Source organism: Perissodus microlepis, chromosome 13, assembly GCF_051167445.1.
Source record: "Perissodus microlepis isolate ML-2025 ecotype Zambia chromosome 13, ASM5116744v1, whole genome shotgun sequence".
Taxonomy (NCBI): Eukaryota; Metazoa; Chordata; class Actinopteri; order Cichliformes; family Cichlidae; genus Perissodus; species Perissodus microlepis.
Window position 1 is genome coordinate 4,735,920 of NC_140473.1, and position 12,158 is coordinate 4,748,077.

Here is a 12,158-nt window from a genome sequence, read left to right on the forward strand (position 1 = left end):
TGCAAGAGCGTGGGATATTGCCAGGGTCCAGTACTGAATAAATAACTGAGGGTTTTATGATTGAAACAGCAGACAAAAAGTCATTCCACCGGAGTGCGCGCTCTGCTGCTTTTCTTGTCTTCTTCCTAATAATGCAAACACATGAAAGCACCCTTTCACATCACTCATTTTCTGCACTCTTTGGAAAGCCCACCCGAATCTTGGGCTTAGGACGAGAGCATCCTATTTCATGTCTACTTTTAGTTATTCACTATAAATATTTACGCCCATAGGTATTTTAGTGAAATAGCTGTCTTCTCTTCATTTTCACACGGATCACACCAACATTTGTTTCTCTAACGGGCAGAAATAGTCAGTGCAGTGGGCCGTGTCTTTCTCAGCCTTTTTGGTATGGTAATGAGATTAATCGTGATCTGTCACAAACCCGTGCTGCTGCATGCTGATAATAAAATAACTGTTACTGTTTGCAATATTATGGATATTTTAGGAGCTTTATTAAACTTTTTTCTGTTAAAGTATCGTTTTTACTCATAAATAATTTCTGCATGCAATTTAAAATTTTATTTTAATCTTTTATTATAATTATTTTTATTTTTATTTACAAGCCTTTAATAGTCAGTGGAATACAAGATCTGCTCTTGAAGCAAGCGACCAATCAGGGTGCAAGAATGAGAATAGTGGCTGGAGAGCAGAGGCCTGTCAGCACCATGGTCAGCGCTATGCGGCTCCAGAGGGCGCTATTCACCAGCTCCTTTCACCTTTTCTTTTCTTAAAGCGTCACATTTAGACGGAACAGCAGCGACAGGGAAAAATATTTCCATCATTTTAAAGGTTCAACAGTCTCTTCTGTTGGAAGATAAGAACTGTTACGTTTGCTCACGTTTACTAGTGAGACTCTCTGTTGCACTGCTGGTGTTTGACCACAAGGTGATCCCACTGGAGAGCAGTTGGTTTAGTAAAGACGCAGCTGACCAAAGGTAAGCCATGAAAGTATGAAAAAAGGGAGCGGCCTTGCTGCTGGAAAGGTTTTCATATTCATTTTCCTCAAACAGTTTATTGGCTTTTGTGTCTAATAAAGATGTTTATCTTTATTATTCTTGATGTTTGAGTAGCAATTGTAAGTATAAAAAACGTGTTAAAATTTGATTTGACCTTCTTTTCATTATAAAATATATTTTTAAACATGGTTTGTAATATCTTGGATCCACATATGAATCATTTGAAAGATTGTATCATATATGTAAAATTAGATAATGTCAGACATTGTTAGGCGCTCAATCAATCCTGAAGTCAAATCAGTGGGAGAGGTTTGGAAGTCTAACTTCTACTGGGGGGGAGCTTAAACGTTATTTAGAAAATGTTTGAAAATAAATGCCCAAAGGCAATTCAAGATGGCTGTCAAGTGGTGACATGTGGTTTTAGAGGAATTTTTGACCTTTATAGTCGATGATGTTTGCATGACTGTAATGTCTGATTAGCTTGTTTCAATGGGAATTGCTTACGTTGAATAGCGCTGTTTTCACTCCTTTATAATGACTAAACTGACAGCCTGTTGCTGTTTCAGATGGTGCAACAGCTTTCACACATTTTCTATGATTGTGAAAAAAATCTAAGTGAAATATAATGAAAGATAATGTTTTAGGAAAGCATGACAATAAAATCAGCGGAGCCTTCAGCTAATACATTCAAAGGAGAGAGAGGCAATATTCAGACGACACACGCAGAGGCAGTTCTCTGTTTCGCTGCCTCTGGGTTGTCCTCACTGACCCCAGTGCTGCTGTTGCTAAGTTGAGTTAAACTTTGCATGTCTCCACCAATAGAGACAGACTGTCCCCCTTCCCCTCACAGCTGTGTGGCCTGAATGCTGGAAATAACCACCGGCTTGTGGATCTGGAGTCATGGCTGTATAACAGTGGCTAACATTGGCGCCCTGCCATTGTAAACTGCAGGGGGGGAAAGAAAACAGGGAAAGACACATACTTAGCTTCCTCTTGGAGATTGCTGAGCTGTCACCCAAGGACAAGCAAGAAAGAGCTGGTCCTTTTGGGAGGCACCGAGGCCCAAACCTGACCAAAAGCAGTAAAGGTTTACTATTTTAGTCATTATTATTATTATACTTATCCATAACCTTTATGGTCATTGTAAGGTGGTGTTGTGCTTCTGGATGAGGCAACTACCCCTTGTAGTGTTTAGTGTACCCAGATTGTTCAGATCTTCAACAATTTTAATAGCAAGGATACTCAACGGCCTCAAGAGACCTGGTTATTGAAGAAATTCAAGAAAACGAGTGGAAGTCGTCAATTCTGGAACTCTTTCTGGTCAAGCGGTCATGGCAGACAGCTGCCTCTCCCTGAGCCTGGTTCTGCCTGAGGTTTCTTCCTGTTAAACGGGGTTTTCTCCTTCCCACTGTTGTCAAGTTCTTGCTCATAGGGGTCATCTGATTGTTGATATTTTTCCTCTGTGTTATTGTAGGGTATTTACCTTACAATATAAAGTGCCTTGAGGTGACAGTGATTTGGCGCCATATAAATACATTTGATTTGCAATTTAATTAATTTTTTAAAGTTTGTTTCCAGAGCTTTCGGTTACACCTCATGGCCATCTTCTTCACAGGTACTGTGCATAACCCTCTCATCATGTGAGTCTTATTACACACACAAGTTGAACTTGTGGTAAGATTTCCCTCATCTTTTTTAACTAACCCAAGAACCAGTTTATTAGTTGTATTCCACTTCTGCTTGTCATCACTCCACCTTTGACAGTGACTCATGTTCAATCATGTACACGTCAAAAAAACAAAGACGAGGAGACACAACAGACACCTGCTCTTTTTACAGTTTATTGTATATGTATATTTATATATATTTATATATATATATATATATACATACATACATATATATATAAATATAAAACTACAAAAGTAAGACTGTTTCAAATTCATAGACAGCTGTACTTTTATTTCATTTACTATGTATACATATATATGTATATGTATATTGAAATATTGATATATATATATATGTATGTATATATATACATATACATATACATATACATATACACGCACACACACACACATATACATATATATATATATATATATATATCAATATTTCAATATACATATACATATATATGTATATATTATCTACAGTCCACATTTGGATCCCAATACAGTGATCAGCTGATAGTTTCTCTCTGTGTGTTTGTGTTCTATTGCATAGAAAAAGGCACAGCTCTGAGGTCTGTGTAAAATACAGCCTTTGCAGAGGGACTCAGCCTCGACTGTGGTCAGTCCTTATCTGCGGTTAGAAATTGCCGCACGCTCGGACAGCGCTTAAACCGATTCGGTGACAAACACTGATCGAAAAAGACTCAGAACCTTGAATGTTGTTCATACTATGTACATTACTTTTGGCATCAGAGCATCTGACAGGCTTTGGAGACTTGACATCTGAAGGTTTGAGATGGGCTTTTTGAGTATTGCTGCATGAACTCTTCGCCTTCAACTGGAAAGTGATGAACAAGAGAGTACAAAAGATGTAAAAAGTTGTGGCCGCCACCCCAGAAATCAAAAAAACAAAAAACGATAACAATGCAACAAAACAAACATAAACAAGATAATATAATTACCTATGTATATAAAAAAAAATGGCTTCCACCCCATAGTTCCACACTCGGATACATTCCTTTTTGAAGTACATTCCTACCACACATTCTGTACACACATTTACAATCCAAATGTTCACATAAAAAATAAATATATTTACAAAAAAGGGGAAAAAATCCATACGAATAAATAACTTCATTGACAATTTAAAAAAAGGAAAGAAAAACAAGCACTCCAAAATTTAAATATGGTGAAAGCAACAAGATACGGTCATCTAGAAATGGTATTAGTTGGTGCTGCCATGTGCTCGGCTCACACTCTGCTTCGGTTTAAAATGCCATTCTTTTACAAGCTAGTTGAAGTCAAATGTACCCTGGGAAGCTGATGATCTCCCACCGGAACACAATTTTCTCGAACAATACCGCGAGACCACCGCAAAGCTGTGCTGGCAAACACACAAGGGTTCAGGGGTTCTTACGGTGACTTGCTGAAAAACGCTTCCATAATCAAAATAGCCACCGGTGGCATTCCCCGGCCCTCTGGATCATTGCAGTGTCCAGAAACGCTTCTTCTGACAGATGCTGTATGATGAGAAAATACAGCACACAGCAGCTACAATGGTGACTAACATTAAAGCTGTGCTCTCTGGTGCCCCTTCTATACTTTCACTAGATGATTCTGTGTAATATGTACCTTGCAGTGATAAACCCACAGACAACTGTTACTCAGAATCACTTAACTGCCAGTTTTGTGTTTTAGTGCCATAAGTATTCAATGGTGACCTCTGCTGGGTGGGGGTTGGAAGTGTTTCGAAACAACACTTTGCATGGTTGCAGTATCAGGTTAACACTGTGGTTTGGGTTTCCTACTTCACCCGCATTCTTATTATTTACGAGTCAGATTTAGACCTCCTGGCCCGTGAGCTTTTTGAGGCAATCTCAAAATTGCAGAACCATGAGATTTTGCACTTTAGGGCTTCTATTCTAAGCACAAGTAAACATACTCAGGGTGTGTGTAATACTGTATGTCCTGCTACAATTTGCCAGTCACCTGTGTTGCTAAATCAGAGGGAACTAAACCTCACCCAAAAAATAGTAGTCCTACTAAACGCCCACATTTTTCTTGTGTAATTCCAAGAGTTGCAGTGGTACCACAGTGAATTTCCCTGCAATGGGGTAACAGCTGTTTTGTTTTCAGGCCTGCGCAGCTAAATTTAACATGCGTGTAGTGGGCCCTAAGCCTCTGCTTAGGCTGCACTTTTCACATCATCTACATCCGACTGGGAGCCATGAGTCGGTGCTGCTGCTGCTGCTGCTGTTGCTTCCAATGTAAACACGCCGAGCTTTCCCCTGTGGGTGTAGCTCATTTGAATTCTGCTGCAAGTGAATCATGATAACCAGCTCATATGACCGAACGCATGTAAAACAGCATCCAGCACAGTTATATGTGCTTGCTGATAAGGAGAAGGAAGAAAAAAACAAAAAACGAAGGTCCTGCACTGAATTCATAGACATGATGTGTACAAAAAGAGTTTACCAAAACATCGGCAAGGCGTCGCAGAGCCACTCCCAAACTGTAATCGTATAGCCAAGCTAATATGTCATCTAGCACACTGGTAAAACTACATATTCCTTTTTATGCTTGCTTTACAAATAAAACATAGCATCTGTAATAAGACAGAGATTAAATAATTACTATTTGATCATGAGAAATTACCTTACTTAACGATAGTTTCAATACAATAAATTAAACAAAAAACATTAAGGAGTGACCTCTCTAGGCTGTTAAAACGAAAAAAAACAATACTGTAAAAACAGGAATTGAATAAGTGGTCATTTTGAAAGGCACTCATCTGCTAAAAGCCATAATTACAGTGTGTGTGTGTGTGTCTCATGTTTATGCTTGTATTTCTTTACCTGTGAGGAGTAAGTGTCCCCACAAGGGTAGATAGAGTTGTCCACAACAAGGACAATTTCATTGCTTCTATTTACAGTTACTCCTTAGGGTTAAGGCTTAGATTAAAGTTAAAGATTACAAAGAGGATTAGGTTTCGGGAATGAAGGAAGTCAAAGGAGGTCCTCACAAGTATAGAAATACAATTATATGTGTTTGTTTCCCGGTTACTTCTTTTCCATATTTGGAAAGGCGAGGACAGTGCATGCACAGTGTTGTGTAGTAGTAGTAGTAGTAGTTGTCATAGTAGTACTAACTGACATCACCATCGATGTTTACAATTACCGACTTTTGAAGAGAGTTTTTTAAAAAAAAAAAACAATGTAAAAACAACAACCAGGAAAAAAATCGATCCCACGTTTTCATTCCAGTCTGATTAAACTGTTTCTCATGGGGGGGGCATCCTTGAGTCAGGAGCCCACCAACACCTCCATGATGTGGTCCAATTCTGTCAGATCAATTTTGAAAGGCTGATTGGCTGAAACCTGGGGGGCAGGGCCGCTGTACGGTGCCCCCAACGATTTGAGTAGGTCGTCCGCCGTCACCACTGGCGACACTTTGGCGAGGCCGCCAGTGCTTGCTGTCCCACCCCCTGCTCCCCCTGCTGTCGTGCAAGGGTCAAAGTCATACATGGATGTGTCAATGTCGGCGAACAGGACATCATCCAACGCCAAGTCTGAGAGAAAGGGCGAGGGCGAGGAAGAGGACGGGGGACAAGAAGGAGAGGAGGAAACGTCTACCAGGCCACCTGGGGGCACTGCAGGGAGAGTGTCCATTGGCCGGAGCTCAGCACAGCGGCCTTCCACTAGGAAAACGGCAGCTGCCTCTGGTTTAGCACCCGTAGTCCTGCAGTCTCTGGGTGAGCCGGTGGGTGTAGGTGGGAGGGGTTGGGTGGTTGGTGTGGGAGCTGGGGAGGTAGTCATGGTCGTAGTATTAGCTGCTGCTGTCCTTGTTATGGCTGTAGGAGGACCCAACTCCATGTCACTCAGAGAGGAGGAAAAGACAGGCACAGGGACAGAGGGGGCCTGGCTCAGAGGTGCTGAAATGGGAGGCTGCACTGGGGGTGGTGACAGCGGAGGGGTGGGTGGAGATACCGCGCAAAAGGCTGAATCTCCACCATCCTCCTCCAGTAAAGAGGCAGGAGTGAGGCAGGCCTCCAAAGGGGCAGGACAGGCCTCCAGACGGCTGGGGCAGGCCTGGGATACCTGGCAGTTGGGAGGCACCATTGGGTGGGGTGAAGGCGGAGGAGCAATCGCTGGCATCAGCAGTGCAGAAGGCTGGGATACCTGTGTGCTCGTTGCCGCTGACAGAACGCCGAAAGATGGCGGCGCCTCACGGAAGCCTTCGTCCATGGGGTCGTCGGGTGGCGGCGAGGGCGGAAGGAGAAGTGGCCGCAGGGAGCCCTCTTGCTTGAGTTCGTCCTGGATGCGGCGGAGCATGTTGTTGATGAGGACGCGGCGCTCCAGGCTGGGTTCTCCCAGCGGCCGTTGGCTGTACAGCTTCATCAGAGAGATGTTAAAGATGGTCTGCCGCTGCAAGGTGTACGACACCTTCGAAAGACCTTCTGGAGTGACGCCTAGCCCCCCTCCCGCCACCGGCGCCTCCAGCGTTTTGCCTTCCAGCCCCTCTTCATCCTCGTCCAGCTTTCGCTTCGCACCTTTACCGAACATATATCTGAAAAACAAATAAGCAGAGACAGAGGAGAGATTATTGAAGACGCATATAGCTTTGCTAACATTAGGGTTTAGCTGTCTTATCGCTGGATGTTACTGACATCACACAAAACTGAGAGTAGAAAAAAATGTCTGTTTAGAGTTTAGACTTGGCCCATTTTAATGTGATGATCCAGCACTGTGACAGCAAACATGACCGAAAAACAGGGAAAGCATAATAGGTCCACCTTATAAGCAACTGTGGTTTGGCCTACTCAACAATCACTGATTACACTGACCAGACACAAGTGTCAATTCTCTTTTCAGGTTATTGAACTTTTGTGACTATTCAACTTTTTTTTTTTTTTTTTAAAAAGTCATTAATAAACTATCACTCCTTAATAAATAGCTAGTTTTTCACAGTCCTAGTTACTTCCTCTCACTAGTGGACGTTTCCCTGCTCTGTAAATAGAGTCATGTTCTGGTTTGTTCCCCACAATACACCTCAAAGCAACTCTGATATTCTAAAAAAAAAAAAAAAAAAAAAAGAAAATTCTCATCTTGCAATTGAGGGATATATTCTTATGGTGAGTAAAATCCAGCATCCCAACTGGATTACAGTATAAAATGATCATCAAACCCAACCTCATCTCACTAAAACACTGACATACTCCACAGTGAAGTTTTCAGACTGAAGCATAGCAGCTTAAATGGCGTGATTCAAGAAGCTGCTTAAACGCAACGAACTTACTGTGACAGGGGATTTAAAAAAACCCACATATATTGAAACCATAAGCAGCTGCAGTGGGAGCCTCACCACTGCACACTAAGGCCCAGCACACACACACACACACACACACACACACACACACACACACACAAGAAGTTATGTAATAGCAGCGCTCCCTGCTGTACCACAGGATCAGAGGCCAGATTTAAAGCCCACCCCCTCCACTCTCCCTCCTCGTGCCACATTAGAATAGCACACCGAGTTACTAAGTAGGAGGTGGGGGGACAGTAGGAGAAAAACGGCTGAGAGAGATTATTGCACGAAATTCCCTGAATAAACATATTAGCTTTAAGAGATACATGTATCTACTGAATTGTTTCTGTGCTGCAAAAAAGAAAGAAAGAAAGAAAGAAAGAAAGAAAGAAAGAAAGAAAGAAAGAAAGAAAGGCATTGCTGCATTATGTTTGACTTTAATCCAGGCTGACAGGCTCATGCAGCCAGCCGCTGTCTACACACATACACACTGCGCATGCGTCTCTTCATTCCTCACACACACACACACACACACACACACACACACACAGGAAGCAGGAGCTGCAGGCCCAGTCACCAAGACTGGTTGGTTGCCATGACAAACAGAGTCAGCTGGGAATTCACCCAAAGAGATGACAAAGAACTGGAGGGAAGGTGGGGGGTGGGGGATAGGTGGGGGGGATAGGTGGTGGTGTTGGTGGAGAAGGGGAGGGAAGGGGAATGGGGGCGGAGCAGGAAGGAAGAGGAGGAAGACAAGGAGGAGGAGGGGAAAAAGTGAGAAGAGGAAGTAGAAGAGGAGGTGAGACTGCTCTGGTAAGGTGGGAGGGAAATGAACAACATTTTCTCCTCCCTCTAGCAAATGACTGCTGCTCGGTTGCTTTTGGGCCAGGCACTGAACCCCCAGTTGCATCATTATTGAGACCTTACAGATCTGTTGGTTCAGACTGTTGAGTGAACATACACAGGTTGTTGGTAACATTTCGCTGTTGCTACAGGATGTTAGGCTACATGCTATTGCTATTTATTGTGGTTTTTTATTGTGGTTTAACCTGTTAAAAGTCTTAGTCTGACAACGACCATTTTCATATATATCTGGTTTTAAATAATTGCAGCTATGCACCCACCAAGGACAAAAACATAAAGAAAATTCTGTATCAAGCCTTGAAATCATAACTTCCCTACTTCTTTTTTTAGTATGGAGTGACTGCTGTGTGAAATTTGTTATAAATCCATTCAACTGGAGGGAAAAAAAGATGCACATTACAAAGCTTTATTAAATTGGACTCAACTGCAGAAAATAAGTTGATTCATCATTAATTAACTAAGTTGGTCCAACTCAAATGCTTTAAGTTGGAATAACATAATTGTATAAAACGAAAATACAGCAATTTAATCACATTAAAATCTTTTCCCTAATTGTTTCATGTTCATTCAATTTTTTGTTTGAGTGCACGTATGAAAACTATGAATTTCTCCACCTATAAACGATATCACATCTCCTCCATTCTTGTGACAGCCAGCTCTTCAAGTGTGGAGAATCAGAAGTATTAACATTTTATTTTGTATGAACTAGTCCTGGCTTATTCACTTATTCTCATCAAGCTGTTCCCCTCAAAAGCAAGACATTTCAAAACTGTAGGATTGTCTTTATTATTAAATTATAGTTTGTATATCATATATGTGGACAAAAATCTGAAAAACAGCAAAGAAAACATTTTTAGTTTTGTTTTAATTGTAGACTTCTTTGTTATATATGTCATAGTGACCTTGATAATAAAACAAAAACAAAAGCTGTTCACAAAAAAATTAAATGAGGACTTTTCTTGATCATGTTACGAAAAATAACATTGCTATTTAAAAATCCTGTGAGCTGTGGCGGACACACTGGATTAAAGGCTGGGCTGGTTGCTATAGTTTAGACAGCCATCATCAGATGAAAGAGAGACCACTAAGCACCCCACTGCTTCAGCCCCAGGTGAGAGAGAGTCCAGAAGTAGCCAGCCTTGGAGGAAAAGCTTGCTCTATCTATCTGCATGGCACACTTTTCAGCAGGCTGAGTTTGGGCAGATGCTTCATTAGCTTCATGATGTGCATCAGGTGTTCTCAAGTAGTCTCTTAAACTCTGTCTGTTTTTTGTTAAATTATAATTATCCTCAAGATGTTAGGCTAAGCCTTGCTTGCTCTGTGCTGATAGAGAGAGGACCTCTAAGATTTTCAGTGTTGCCATTTTTTTGAAACCGTGATGATTGAGTGTTAGGGTTGAAATGAAAATGTGTATAGCTTTCATTTATGCAATGGTAAATCATAACCTGCTTTTTATTTTTTACTTTATAACCCTAAATAGAACAATTATTTACAAAATGATTATGTGGAAACTAAAGAATTAGACAAACCTATCAGGAAAGAGTCTACTGAGGTCACAGACGATGAGAGCTGTTGGGCCAGTTTTCCATAGACTTATTCAACAAAACTCTTTGAAACCAGAGGAGTTGCCCCCTGCTGGCCAATAGAAAGAATGCAGGATTAATGCACCACAGCATTATTTTCACCTTCCAGTCCCAGAAGCTACATGAATCTTTTCTAAACAGTCTTTGTGTGTCAACACTAATCCACAAAGAAATAGTTTGAAAAATCAACACATTTTTTAAACTATGTGTTTCTTTACTGCAGTAAAGAAATTGTTGGGAGTTCATTCAAAAATGAATGACTGATTTTTAACATTTGTGTGTGTGTGTTAATTTAAAAAAGCAGCCTCTCCACCCACTGCAGCTGCTTGTAGATCTTCCAGGGAAATGGCGAATCAGAGAGTGTCAGAGAGAGACAGAAACAGAGAATCAAAGAGAGAGCAACAGAGATAGTTTCAAAGCATTTTGCGGGTGTGTGATTGAGAGCTGAAGCAGCTGCGCATGTCTGACTCACTGAGTCATGGTGGGGTGTTTAGGCTCACACACACACACACATTCGCACACACTGAGTGCAGGGCTGACATACCAGAGGTGCCCCACCCCTTACATTCCACTTCATTATCCTCCTCTTCCCTTTCCTTCTACTCCACATCTTCTTCGCTCACTTTCTGGAATTTTACTTCTTCTCAGTCCTTCTTTTTCATCCGCCCTTCAGCATTTACATCACACCCTCCACCTCCCCGTTCCGCCGGCTGTCAAAGTTCACAGGCCCAGCACCATCCTACTCTCTATGAGCCATGTCTAGATATGACCGCACGAGGGGAAGAAAAACAGGTCATAAATGAGTCGACGTGATAAAGCATAGCCGTGGAGGAGTGCTACGCTCTAAAATGGAGCCGTGATCTTTATTCAAGGTCATTGTGACGACGTGAATCACTGTTAGCTGTCTTGCAAAGTAAGGTATTAAAACTACCTTTTTCCCATGAGGTAAACATAGTAAAAGGTATATTCCGACCTTCAAAGAAAAGAAGCTTTGAGTAGAAATACAACAAGCTGCAGTTCTGAAGGTCAAAAATAGAACAAATTTTCCCCTTGTACTCACTACATTACATTTGATACAGAGTTGCAAAACAAAATCAGTAGTTACAGAAGTAACAATACTCTGTGAAAGGTTACACCCATCATCATATCAGAGGCAGACGATACAAAGTAGACAAAACTTTACTCAAAGTCCAATATCTAAGTAAGGCAAACAAAAACTGTTTATTTATTGCGTTTAATCCTTTTCTCCTTGCCTTTGCAAAATATACCAAACAAATCCAAATCAATACATAAACAATTACTCCTATCAGAGTCATCAGATTCATGAGAAAAACATTTGTCAAAAGAAGCATTTCTTTGGTTTTGCCTGCAGCGTAAAATATCACCAAATATCCTGATACAAAACCAAGAGCTAACCACACACTGGGCTGGCCCCCTGAATGTCTTTGGGCTCGTCTACTTCATAAAGGAAGGATTTACTGCAACTGATAGAACCACGCTACAATCAAATAGCACCTTAACGTGAAATTTACAATCTGGTAGGTGCTTGCAGCTAAGCGTGTGATAAAGATATGATTACATTAAAAGCTGACAAAGCTTTCAGAAAAGTGGCCTTTCTAGTAAAACAATCACATGAAGCGAAGAGGAAAAGATGACCGATAAGAAGGGATGACTTTGCATGAACAAATAAAGAGCATGGTGTGAATCGAATCCCAAAATCATAGTAAAGG

At 41.3% G+C, this 12,158-nt stretch overlaps 1 protein-coding gene across 3 annotated transcripts in view; it reads right to left on the bottom strand.

Moving 5' to 3' along the window:
- Window positions 1-2,943: 2,943 nt before the first annotated feature.
- Window positions 2,944-12,158, bottom strand: part of sertad2b (SERTA domain containing 2b) — a 44,491-nt gene continuing 35,276 nt past the window's right edge. For 2 of the 3 annotated variants that reach the window (XM_084949416.1, XM_084949417.1), the window contains exon 2: window positions 2,944-7,240. In XM_084949416.1, coding sequence (XP_084805542.1) covers window positions 5,977-7,236 — 1,260 coding nt within the window. In that variant the 5' untranslated portion in view covers window positions 7,237-7,240 and the 3' untranslated portion in view covers window positions 2,944-5,976. The remainder of the gene's footprint in view (window positions 7,241-12,158) is intronic. The other variant, XM_084949415.1, reaches the window with a different exon arrangement.